A 13,819-nucleotide genomic window follows, 5' to 3' on the forward strand; every position below is an offset into this window, starting at 1 on the left:
CTGATCGCGTCGTCATTAACCCAAATAACCTTAACAAATCATCACAGAAATCCACAGCACCATATTCTATGTCTTTCTATTGGTATTTGTTTCATTTTCTCTTATACTCTTTAATTTACAATTTCTATGATCACACTTTTAACTTGAGGATCATCTCAGGTCAAATCCATACAGTGTATAAGTTGCCTGTGATTTGGTCAGACCGCACATTACTTTTTTGGTAAGATTTAAATTGTTAATCATTATTGATTGAAAATTAAATGTGAGAAAATGTTTTTTTGGGTGGGTAAAAAAAAAAAGATTTCATCTTCTATAGTACTCATTCTATCCATGTCATAACCCTAGGGGTAAATTAATCAAATTTCTCATTAATTGATCCATCCATCCATCCATCCATCCATCCATCTTCTGAACCACTTAATCCTATGCACAGGGAACTGGAGCCAAACCCAGTTTACTATGGGGAGGGCAGGACACACCCTGAACAGGTCACCAGTATATCTTTAATGAATTGACAAGTCATAAAATCATCTGAATTTTTTTCTGTTTTTGTCTTGAGAGCTGTCAGTTCAGAAAATTACCCAGCTCGTTAGGGTTATTGTGCGAAAGTAAACTGGTGGATGTACGACTCCTAGTAACAACCCTCACAAATCTACACTCAAGGCACAGATGAGCTCAAATATGAGTTGAATTCGTGTGCCTGTTGTGCCACTATGTTCTGACATCTGATGAGGTCAGTCCAAAGGTTTTCAGTCAGTCTTGCACCAAGTTTACAGGACTGCTGGTTTATATCCACCAAGAGTTTGATTCTTCCACAATTGTTTTCTGGCTAATCAGTTTCTCTAAACAGTTCTCAGACTGAGCTTCTTCAAACTGTCAGCAGCCCAATGGAAAATAAATCATAATGCATAAAGTGAAACGTCATCTGCAAAAGGCCCCAATAAACAAGATTCATCCGAATATGAGACAATGTTCTGTTATCATCTATGTACTATAACAAACACACACCTTTTGGCAAAATCATGTTTTCTGATGCAATCAAATTAAAGAATTTTGTTATCACAGACATCCTTTCTCAGGAACAAAGGAATGAGAAAAGATCAACATGATGTTTTGCTATTCCATAACCATTGTTAATTCTAAACTAGAACGGGTACAACAGCTTGGCTACCAGGTTATGGAGAGGCTGCAAGGAGATGCATCAGTGCTATTATTACTAGAACATTTCTTAGGAAATTTTGTAAATAAATGAATAGATAAATAAATACATGCAGACGAAAACATAACCTCAACTAACTTCGTTGGTCACCCAACTTTCACAAGTGAAGGTAACCATTAATATTAGCACTATTCGCTGTAATTACTAATACTACATTCATTAAAATATTAAGACCTGCTTAAATATCAATAAATTCAACAACAGAATAGTTTTGACATTATCTGGACTCTTTATTTAAACTGACGTCTTTGACAGTTTATGTGGATAAACTTGTATTTGGGAGATAATTTCTTTGTGATGACAATGCTGGTCAATAGGAATCAGTAGGCTATCTGAAATAGGACTGGAAACACAAGTGAATACTTTGTTAGGCTGTGTTCAAATGCAGCACAATTTCAAAAGGAGGATGTATTCAAAATATCAACTCCAAATGTGCCCCAAAACATAACATATTCCTGAAAGTGTAAGCTGGTAGCCTCTAAAGGAGAAATCAATGAAACATGATGCTTATTTCAAGCAGTGTTGTAGCTTGTGTTTCTACAGTCAGAATAAAAAAAAAAAAAAAGCCAAATAAAGTGTGTTAATTGTCCTAATTCTTGTCTTTTTAAGACAGCCAGGTTACAAAGGATCTGCAGTGGAAACAACTTGTTCATTTTGAGGGCATTTACCTGTAAGCATGACAAATGGTAAGAGCCGGGCTGTTATCAGTAGTTTATTGTATGTTAAGTCCAACACATTCAAAAAACTGAACTAAAAAAAAAAAAAAAGAAAAAAAATTCTCCACCTGCAACATTTTTTTTTGAACTAGCAACAAGGGTAAACACAGTAAACTTAGGATGGCAGCCAACTGTTTACCATGCCTGCTAAAGCCAGAAAGGTATTTCTATCTCCATTCAAAATGGACTGGAATGATTCACAATCGGGATCCACCACCTGCATTTTCATCTACAACAAAATAAATGTAATTTTCGTGTGTTTGTGTAAAATTTCTTCGGAGGATCCTTCATAGTTTGGAAAGGGATGAATTGTTGAAAAGCAATATTTAACCAGTTAGTAATTTATGCTCCAATAATTTACCACCACTGACATGTAAAAAAAAAAAAAAAAAAAAACAATAAAAAAAAAAAGCCCAAAACAAACAAAGCATATTGGTCGGAAAGCATGATGGCTCTTCAACAATCTCTGTGACACAATCACCTGACAAACATTTGGTAGGGCTGCAGCACCCAATAGAAAACATCGAAGGACGAAAGAGTTAAATTGCTTCTCCAGTATCAGGGCAGACGCTGGAGGTAGCAAATTAAGAGTCTCTGTTCAAAAACGATTTTCATCTGAAAATATTTCATCTGGATCACGAGGGAGCTCGGCCAGGTGTCGCTGTGAAAAACCACATTAAATATGTCATGTCTGTACATCACATCGTATTTTAACTGAGTAAGAGCGAGCATTAGTCCATGCCGACAACAAAACGAGCCCTGCTGTTTTATCTTTCATTGCCAGACGAGAAATTTGGAGAGGCTTTATTCAAACTGACAGATTGTCCCAGAAACGTTGGAAATAGTGCAATACCACCCGACAAGGAAGACCTCATTCGTGTATTTGTCAAGAAAAATGCTACATCATCTTTTTACTTCCCATTTCAGTGCAAGATACAAAATAAAGAAAACATCGTTATTTGTCGCGTTTTCTTTTCCAGATGAAACTAAAAGGTCTTCCCTCTCTACCAAGTGGTCAAAACAAAAGCTGCTAGTGGACAGTTAAGGAGCTGACCGGTATGTTATTGAGATCACACTTGCCTTGAGTTGGGGGGGGGGGGACAAAAAAACAAAAAGGTGAAGAAGCACAGTGAATAATCTGCATATGAAAATGCAATAATGCTAGAAAAGTGAGCACAAGTAATTCCTTAACCAGAGGCTGGAGACACGGTCGACGCCCCAGCCCACACAGACGAATACAAAATTGTTGCTGAGAAAAGAACAGTCTGACAACTTGCAGGTTCCAGGGATTTAAACAAGCCATGAGTCACAGAAAGTGTGAACATGCGAGGATCCGCAAGTGTCTGAATCATGTGGCGAGACACATCCAAAAACCTGAAGCTTTCTGGAGTAATGGCGGTGCGGAACTGTGGCTGGTTTAAACCAAGAACCAAGCATTCAATTATCAACACCTTTAATGTACCTTGGGGTTTTTTTTTTTTGTTTGTTTTTTGGAGGGGGTTAGAAGTTCTTCAGATACACCTCTTTAATATTGAACAAAACTCGAGGCACCTATTGTCTCTACAAAAACGCAGAACAGACACAATCACAACACAAAATGTACAAAACTCACAGCAGATCATATTAGGTAGTAAAACAGAATGGAAAATGAAAAACAAAACAAACAAAAAAATGCACCTGATAAACAAATCTTTTGAATACTGCAAGTATTTCTTGAATCTGCTCCCAGCAGACCAGAGTTCAAAATGAGCAGCCCCGTGTATTAATAGGCAACGAGCCTCGAACCGCTTTATGCTTTAGTAAGACTGGAAAAGGTGAAATAGAAGGCACCATCATGCTTTTGTCAAGTCGAGACAGAGAAATGAAAAAGTATACACAGAAAAGCAAAACATACAGTAAACTAGGATTTTTGTTGTACATTTATTTGTTTACTCCGCACGTAGGACAGGGAGGGAGGGAGGTGTCGCCTATGCCAGATTCGCAGTCAAGCCGGCAGGGAAAAATTGAAAGAAGAATGAAAATCCGGGAGTCCAAAAATAAAAATAAAAAAGACCACACCACTTTCTGTATCGCCACTCTATTGTTCAACTTTGTTTAGTCATTTATCCTTCCCCCTGACTCGTTTGGCGAAAGTCCAGTATTTGAGCTTCGTTGTATTTTAAGTTTTTTTTTTTTTTTATGTATAAATGAAGAAAAAAAAAAAAAAAAAAAGTCGATTTGCTTGTCATCTTGTCCATCCAGCAGAAATTGAAGCGTAGATTTGGGTCGAAGATATGAAAAGTACATTGGTCACAGCAGATGGGCTGTGAGGGAGGCCTGCCCCGGTCAGTCGTATCGCTTAAGAGACAAAACGGGTCTCTCCAGCTGCGTCCCGAGCAAGGATGTCAACGTAACATGACGAAAGTACCCATTAGTGCATATTGATGAGTGCATTATGCAATTCTGAAGCAGTGGTCTCTCAAAAAGGAAAACGTAAAAGGCAAGCTATTCCCCAGGAACTGCACGAATTTTGCATCACACCCCTTTTCCAACAGTTAACGGGCAGAGAACTTCCATATAAAATGTGCAATAGAGGGATTTCATGAAGCAGCGCCCCACTTAAGTCAAGGCATATAATCTCTTTTCCAAATGATGGGCTGTATTATTGTAGTTTAAAGTCTCATCAGTCCCTCCTAATGTGGCAGATTACTCCTTGTTGGTTTGCCTTTTCTCACAATTTTTACAAATTAAGTCTGTGATTTCTTGAGATACCCGAAAAAAGGACGCTCAGCTCACAACTAAGAAGCAACTTTTTTTTCTTTTTTTTTTGTTTGCTTGTTTTGTCTATTTCACAAACAAATGGTTGACAGGCTGTGTCACATTCCAAAGCAAAGAGGGAACGAAAAAAAAACAAAAAAAAATTAAACAAAAGAAAAAAAAAACCAAATATATACTTTTATACATGAAGATTTCTTTCGTTAACGAGAACGGCTGAAGATGAAGAATATGATACTATTTCCACGCTGTGGGTGGCGCTCTTCTCAGCGGCGCTGTGTGGCGAAGCGGCCTTCTCCCTGGCCAGCGGACCCTCTTCCAGAGCCCATGCCAGGCTTGGGAGCCATGCCACCCCGGGGTGGCGGTCCCCTCCCGTCGCGTTCACGCATCATCCCGCTTCCCACGATGCCCCGTGAACCTCCGGGACCCCGATCGTTGCGTCGCATATCCCGACGGTCATCGCCGCCGCGGGTTTCCCGTTCGCGCACGGCCCTGGTCTTCTTCTCTTCGACATTCAGACGCACCTCGCCTCGAAACATGATGGGCTGCGGGGGAGGAAACACCAGGTCACTATGGACAGAATAATCCCGCTTCTCCCGCTTATTCCACTACCCACCATCGTGGATTGGTTTGCACACACAGGTTTGTCTTTCCCAGCGTTCATAAGAAGGCTGCATTAGTACAGCAGTGCCGTGTGGGAAAGACGCATCCAAATCCTGCCCACTGATGGATGCGGTGGCTCTACGTACGCAGGATTTGTCCTGTCAGTAGCAATAAGCAGCTCAACTGCTGCTGCTGGTTTGTAGCCAGTCTGCATTCATCAGCCCAATACAGAAAAGCACATAACTGCAGATGAATCACTTTTTGACCTTTTACTGCAAAAGTAAAACTCGAGTGTGGAAGCAGTGGTCACTATGGCAACGGCAGATTTGAAAAGTTCAGATATCTTTTCAGACAAAACTTGACATGAATGAGTCACGCTGCGGCCGAGTTTTGAAGCCCAAATGCAAATCTAAATTTTCTGTGAAAATTCAATTGTTTAGGAAATATGACACATTGGTGCAGCGAGAATTGATCATTCTTTGGGACAATTTGCTTCACTGTATTTTTTTCCTTCAGAAATACGATTTGTAAAGGGGAGGACAAAGAATGCAAGCAAGACGGAGGACAGGCTTTAGACAGTTTAGAAAAAGGTTTTAAGATTGTTTAAGATAGCCAGGAAAATCAATCCCATAGAGAATAATTGTAGAAATGTGTGTCACCAAACCACCACCAAATTAAAGTGGGTAATGAAATATTGATACGTGCCCCTTCTACCTTGGCCCCGAGGATTCTTTGCACGGGGTCAGAGTCATCGAAGACCACAAATCCAAAGTTGGGCAACTTCCCACCGACTCCCTTGGTGTTGATTCGCAGTTCCATCACATTCCCATATGCTGCAAGAAGCACAGACAAGAAATGTTATGGCCAAAAAAATTTATAAAAATGTTGCAACTGGGAAAATAGTGTTTGGAAAAACCTACTCATGAAGAACTCTTTGAGCTCGCTCTCGTCAATGTCATGTGGGAGGTTGCCAACAAACAGCTGGTGGCTGTCTGGGTACCGGACAACCCGCCTGCTGTCCATGTCACCAGATTCAGCATCTCCCCTGCCGCCTGCAGGTCACAACAACAACAATCACAACAGAAGCAGTGCCAACGTGTGAAAAATTGCCTCAGTGAGAAAGCCCGAGCAGAAAGATGAGCTCATTACAGATTTATTACCTTTGTTAACAAAACTCAAGTGTGGTTTTCCCGTTTGTGACTCTGAAGAAGAAACACCATCTAAGAGTGCAAAGAGTGCCAGTCGTGAGAAGATTGTGAGGATACACCAAAAAGTGAAGGAACTCTGATTCAAACAAGATTCAAGTTTTCCTCATTACCGGGTCTGGGACCCCGTGGAGCAAAGGCTGGTCTGTCGCGAGTGCGTTGGTCTCTGGGGCGAAGAGGTGCGGTCTGTGTCTCTGGTTTAGCTTCAACTCTGGGCTTTATGAGGGAGGCGACAAACACAATTGACAACGTGAATCATTTCCGTAACGCCGCCATGTAAAATCAAATGCTAGTTCAGCTTAAAGGTATAGTAGAGGATTTTCTTCTTCCGGGTGGATCATCAAAATAACTGGTCCTCCCAATTGTCAATCATTCTGGTGATATATGACGTAAGCCCGTCGTACGTGCTCGTCCCTGCGTGCAGCTCACTCCACACGGTCCTCATCAAGCCGGTGGCCGACCCGACGCATTATTCTCGGACATTTTTACACAGTTTCACCCCCTCTGGTGCAAATCTTCTTGTAAAGTGAGCTTATGTGAGCGATGCCGACTTATGACTTGTAAACAGAGCGTGCACGAGGAGAACTGGGCTCGTACATGTCTCTCGCACGCGTTTTAGTAGGCGTTCCGTCTCGGGAGCAGGTACAGCGTTGCGCATGCGCATTTTTTTCAAACGGTGGAGAGGGCGGTTCTTTCCTAAAATTCCTGAAAATCCCCCTGTATACCTTTAACTGCTCCCCCGACAATGGTGCAATTCATTCCATGTCAAAAAAAATTATAATACATACATACAAATACACAGCTTAAAAACTAAATGAACCAGTACTAGGTAGGCACAGAACGTTTCAACACACAAAATATGTGGCTTTGCTTGAACGATTTAATTTGCAGTGGAAGGGATTCATTTCTAATGACAAATGAGAGAGAAAATTTTAAATGAGTGGGAGAAATTTACCTGTGAGCTTGAGGCTTTAACAACATGGGGTGACAGTCCAGAAGAGGGGACAGTACCAGAAGGCGGCAGGTTTTTACTGGTGACCAAGGCCCAGGAGAAAGTCTGAGAAATGCAGTAATGCATCATTATGGCTGTTCCGAGATAATTCAACCAAATCATTGTCGTGGAACAGAGAACTGGTATGACAATAAAGAATCCATGATGTGTAGTCGTTCAAGCACAAGAGGTAAAAAGAATCCGGCATATTCAAAAGGATCTGTCGAATGAAATACAACTTAATGTATTGATATGCTTTACTTTCATAAAGGTTTTTAGATTCCAATTAAAACCTGGATTAAATTAAACTATACAATCTCCAGCTTTACAGTTTGCCGAAGTGTCCTTGGGCAAGACACTGAACCCCAAACTGCCTGGGTGTATGCAGTGTGGGAGTGAGTGGTTGGTGGTGGTCGGAGGGGCCGATGGCGCAGAATGGCAGCCTCGCTTCAGTCAGTCTGCCCGTAGCTTACCACCATCAAGTAAGGAGTGAATGAATAATGCAATGTAAAGCATCTTTGAGCTTCCTGAAAAGTGCGATATAAAACCCATGCATTATTGTTATGTGTAGAAATGATTGATATCAAGGGGTTTCCTAGAGTCACTGTGACTCAGATACAATGAAATCATAGTAGTGCAAGTTCCATTCGGTGATATTATTGGAACAGAAAATCCATCTAAAAATACTCTCTTCACCTTCGGAGGCTCCTGTGTGTTTGGTGGAGACTCCACGGGCACTGGGGAAGGTGCCTTCTCCTCCAATTCTTCCAGAACCTTCTCATCTACTTCAGGCTTCAGCTCCTCCGCTTTGGGCTCTGGTTCAGGTTCGGGCTCAGGTTCCGGAGCTTGCTCCTCCATTGGCTCCTCTACTCCATTACTGCACAGCACAAAACAAACAAGTGTCACTTCGCGAATCAAAATCACTTTCAAAAACTCGAGCATTTGTGCTCAAGCATGATGAACATTTGCATACGTGACAGGGTGAGAATCGTAGTAGATGGTGCTGTTGGGGCTTTCTTGAAGGGGCTCAGGGGATGGCGGCCTCTCCTCTGCTTCCTCCTCAACCTCCTCCTCTGATTCTTAGAGCGAGGAAGAAGATACGTTAGCACCCTCACATTTAACGGTATTATACCAGAATCCACATGGGAAAAATTACTTACCCTCATCCAGTTCAGCCTCCGAATCTCCAAAAACCTCATCTTCATAGCGGAAGATGTCATTGTGGACGTAGAACTTGTTGGCCACGGAACCCTAAAAATGTTTGTCATGCAAAAAGAAAGCACCTTCAGTGATCAGTAGATATTGCCGGTTCACAATTAAATCATACAGAAGATAAACTTGCTGAATATCAAAATAGAAAAGGGCAATTTCTTCCATTACACGTTAAATGTAACTACTCATCTGATTAAATGCACTGCTTCAGCCAGTTCTATGCAATTGTATTTACAATCTATTATTAACCGGTAATAATCCAAAAATAACATTTTTAGCCCACCCTTGAAACACACACACAAAAAAAACTAGTGACAAGGATTCAAATGTAGAAGCATTTACCTCTGGAGCCAGCACAAATGTTTGCATGAACTTCCTCATGGGTTGGCCATTGTTTGACAGTTCTCCAAGGACCTGCACCACCACTCCATCACTCAGTGTGGCGTGGGCATCCACATGCCTGATCTTCGTGTGGCACTCACTAAACTGCAGAGACATGACTTTCTTGTGGATTTCCTAAGAAAGCAAAAGTGGGAAATCAAACAAATATTTTAAACAATGTTGAGATATATACATATTTCCAGTATTTGAAGTTTTTGCGAGCATTTATTGCATAAATATAAAGGAATTTCATACTAAAAGAACTACTTTTTTGCACAATGTGATCATAATTATTACAATACTACCAAGAATAATCTAGTCAGTTACCTAAAACATAGCATGATGACTCTTCTTTTTTTTTTTTTATTATTATCACACTTACCGCTTGTCCATAAACTGCTTCTGCCAACTTCCCGTTCGGGTCGAGTCCTCCATGAACGTAGGAAGAATTCCTCCCATAAAACCTGACACACAATTGACAGTTCAATGTCAAAAACACCTTCGTATTAATGTTCTATCAATTTCAAAATTCACAGGTATCTATTTACCTGTGCAGGAAATCTGGCGCCTTGTTTAAGAGTGTGTAATACTGCCTCACAAACTCCCGCCCTACAAGCAGGGGACTTGGCTTCTCCATCACCATTTCTTTGGTAAACAATATTAAGTGCTGAAAGTAAATGAAAACAGGTTTAGTTTGTGAACAGACATTTTGAATACAGTAAAAAAAAATTATAATAATTATATATATACTTCTCATATTCAATTGAACAACTCTGTAATAAACATTTCACTTTACAGCTGGTTGTCATTTTTTATTTTGAGTAACTAATCTCGCAGAGATTGACGGATGACGTTAATGAAAATGTCAACTGTAGATACTACTGATTCACTGACTTAATACATCACGACCACACAATGGTTTTCAGAAGGACAATGGTTTTCAGAAGGACTGACCAACCAAGCCAGCATTGGTTCGGAGTTTGGTGCAGACTTGTTGCTTTATTGTATTAGTTTTTATAACGTTGACAAATAACTAAAAAGACCCCGAAGCGCCAATGAGAAGAAATGGCATTCAGACAGATAAAGGAAGTCCTGATAGTCCGCGTGCATGTGAATGTCTTTCAGGTAAACAACAAAATTGTATTTCAGGAGAAAACGAAACAAACAACAGGCGTCCCCAGTTTCACTTCACCAAAGCGTTTTGCGTTTTTTTTGCCAAGACCCATGTGTCACCGGATCATGAAAATGTGTTTTGGGGCTTAAAACTGAGCAAAACGTCTGCTTAGTCCGCTGACTACTGGCGCACGAACCAACACTGAACTGCGCCATCGCATCCATCCAATGAGACAAAGACAGAAAACAGCTGCAGACCAGAAAGGAGACGAATGACACAGACGTCAAAGTTAAACAACCAATAAACACAATTGTATCACAAATAAAACGTGGTTTGACACATATCCGTGGCATTGGCGAGTTTCGCCCATCTGCGCAACCTTTTGTAGTGAGCTGGCCTGGTGGACGAGGCCTGCTAACAACATCACATTTCCCTTCTGTCGCATGGCCGTGCATTTTCGGATGTGCTCCGCAAAACTCCGCTCATGTATTTCGGAGTCACTTCTCCATTCGCCGACTTATCACTTTCCCACATTGTGTGATCAACTGAACGAGCATTGGCGGTAATTCACCGGCCTCATCGCTGTCACTCGAGGGGGGCTAACGCTAGCACAGCGGATGGGGAAAGCCGCTTCCGAGTTTGCGAGCTAACGCTAGCGCCGGCTAACTTGTGGCGTCGTCGCTTTTTTAATGTTTTCACCGCTACTGTATGCCGATGTATTTGCAATTCCATCATCGCAGACACAAAGAAGCTAAAAAAAACGCTGAATGGATGAATAATGACAAGTTGTTATCCCGCCGCGCACAACTCGCACTTCCGAGCACAAACCAGGAAAACCACGAAGCCACCACGACGTTCAAACCCAGTCATTAGCCATTACGGTCAACCAGCACTGCGCGCGTTACACCAACCATGCCCCAAAACAACTCACCGTATCCCGTCGTGTGTTTTCAGCGAGTGTCCAGAGTAACGTAGTTCAATGCTGCCATAACGCAAACAATGAATGCGCTGACCTTGTTCACAACTTCTTCACTGCCCAGACATCACCAATGAACCAACTTCAGTGCTATGATGCTAGCTCAAGCACAACAAAGGAAAAATAAAAAATGTCTGACTCGTACTCCAAATGTCCGACCACGAAGTAAATGTGGTTTCATTACAGAATAACAACACACCTGGATGCCCCCCTGAATAACAAGTTGCTGTAATCGGAAAGTCACGGTTTGAACCAGACAATGCGGCTAACGCGAAGCTAGCCGCTTGCCTCACCGGATGGCTAACTTACCTTGTGAAAGACCTATCTATGTAGACAGAATACTTTGTAATAAATAACCAAGAGGAACCGACTATAAACGGCTCTGAAATACAGTGTCCCAGGTGAAATGTGGTGGTATTTCCCACGCTCTACAACCGAACAGTTTACGATCTCTGCTGTACAGAGATTGAAGATTTAAAGTGATAGCCTCGATTTATTGTTTTACCCCTGCAAACTGGGGCAGGAGTCCCCATCGAATCCACTCAGCCAATGGGAGGCTTACACTAGGGATCATATTGCATGACGTCATGTGATTAACCACGCCCACGCCAACTTTCTCCCAATATCCCCAAAAAACACTCAAACATGCAGCGACAACTGCTGTAATTTAATAGGCTTTTGCAAATGACAAAATAAGAAACCATAATTTCCTTGTTTTATTAATGAATATAAATTGTAGTTTTCTGCACTGCAGAAATTGACGGGTTGGAAAATGGCCAGAATAATTTATCACCAGCTATTGCGATTCTTATTATTTAAAGCTGTCCTTTCTGTTGACTAGTCTTATGTTTGCTCCTTTTTTGTTTTTGTATCCTTCCACTTGTACTTTGATTTTGATATTAGTGATGATTAATTTTCTATTAAGGATGACTGTGTTAATGCCCCCCCAGCATGTTCTTTAAAAATGGTCATTATTTATTTCTGAGACTGTTATCCTCTATGAGAGTTTGTAATTGTAATTGTAAATTGTTTCTTATTTCCCAAATAGAAGTTTTAAAAAACACAAACAAAAAAACATACAGAGTCTACCAATAATCTACTGACCAACAACCTCATAGAACATCAGCAACAAATTAAAATGTTACTTCTACTCGAATTTTTTTTAAGTTCAGTCAAAGAAATATCTGTTAGTTGTGGCAACATATGCAGATGAGAACAGGCTATTTTTTTTTACTCATAAGACTTGTTATTTCTGGGTTTACTCAAATGCCATAAGAGCATGATAAACGTGATGTGAATATATACCTTTTTTCTTCATTAGGGTCTGAACACTTAAAGTGCAGGATTTCCTCAGATTGTTTGCCAAGATACTTGGCCAAGATAAATCGTGTTTTTGAGGGATGTAACATACATAACTTTTTGTGAAACAAATAATGCTTTTACGGCCATGACTAAAACTCAACAGGAAGTCGGATATTAGGAGTAATATGGCGAATTTTGGGGAATCTTTTCCCAAATTGACAAATTTTCCAGAGTAAACTTGTCCCAGAGTGAAACTCCAATCTACTTCAACTTGGGCTTTTTTGATCGAAAAGGGGATGAAGAGCAAAAGTTATCACAATCGCTTGCAAAATTCTTTGTTTTTTTTTCACAACCTTGGTGATGACATCATCATTAGATTCAGGCATTCGGAAGCAGGAAGAGAAACTTGCAGGACACCGGCCCTTCAGGACAGAATTTGGACCCGTGATCTGCAACTGATAACATTTCATCCACGGTAGACCAATTTCAGACTACATACAGCCAAAAGAAACAGCCTCAGTCATCATCCCTGATTTGTTGTCTAAACAACAGATGTAACAGATAAAGTGTACAGTTTACTTGGAGCTTATAAATGTATCCTAACTTCATGGTTTCACATGTTCTATTGAAAAAAAAGTGTAGTGGGTTTAATTGTATTCCTTACTTGGGGAAAAAAACATGTGTAACACCCTCTTAAGCTCACATGTCAAGTCAGCTTCGGTGCCTCGTTGTCGTGGTAACCACAGACCCAAACATAGATGTTACGTAACTTTATACTAAATCCTGCATTGCGTTTTTAATGTAACAAAGGACACAATAACCCCCTCTAAAACTGAATAACACTTATAGTGAAGTTTTGTTCCCCCGAATTTGACTGTTTAGAAAGTGAATTATGACTTTTACATATCAATAAAAAAATTAGTTTTTTTTTTAAAACAGTTCACTGTATTAATTCCAACACTGAAAAGTTATGAAAAACTTTTCCTTAACCGTTTCAAAATAAATCAACTTGGAGAGATGTGTTTTCCATCCTTCCAGTCGACGCCATGGCTTCTAATGAAACCTGAGTCCAAATGAGGGAAAAGGTTTTTTTTTTTTTGTTGTTTTTTTTTGTGAAGAACACTTCAGGAACAAGATGGCTGTCCCGGGACGAGACGACTCTCTCTCGCCGCTTTTCACCTAAACACAGCATTTTTAACCTAAATAACTCAACACTTCACTGATTAACCTGACTACGAAGGGCGGCTTTTTAACAGAAGACCTCGCTTTTTGAAACGGAATCGAGAGTCTCCTGACGTCGCGGAGAGGAAAGTTTTATAACGGTGTTGTGGTGAAGACGGCAGCAG

At 40.7% G+C, this 13,819-nt stretch overlaps 1 protein-coding gene across 1 annotated transcript; it reads right to left on the reverse strand.

Moving 5' to 3' along the window:
* Nucleotides 1-1,679: 1,679 nt before the first annotated feature.
* Nucleotides 1,680-11,620, reverse strand: g3bp2a (G3BP stress granule assembly factor 2a). The gene is made up of 13 exons (XM_080520254.1): nucleotides 11,481-11,620; nucleotides 9,630-9,748; nucleotides 9,464-9,545; nucleotides 9,043-9,216; nucleotides 8,649-8,739; nucleotides 8,462-8,567; nucleotides 8,185-8,365; nucleotides 7,453-7,554; nucleotides 6,611-6,713; nucleotides 6,453-6,512; nucleotides 6,213-6,344; nucleotides 6,007-6,125; nucleotides 1,680-5,234 (listed from the first exon to the last, which is right to left on the reverse strand). The coding sequence occupies exons 2-13, from the start codon at nucleotides 9,722-9,724 to the stop codon at nucleotides 4,956-4,958; spliced, it is 1,524 nt and encodes a 507-aa protein (XP_080376380.1). The 5' UTR covers nucleotides 9,725-9,748; nucleotides 11,481-11,620; the 3' UTR covers nucleotides 1,680-4,955.
* Between the last annotated feature and the right edge of the window lie 2,199 nt (nucleotides 11,621-13,819).

The sequence above is a fragment of the Blennius ocellaris genome, assembly GCF_963422515.1.
Source record: "Blennius ocellaris genome assembly, chromosome: 3".
In the NCBI taxonomy this organism is placed as follows: domain Eukaryota; kingdom Metazoa; phylum Chordata; class Actinopteri; order Blenniiformes; family Blenniidae; genus Blennius; species Blennius ocellaris.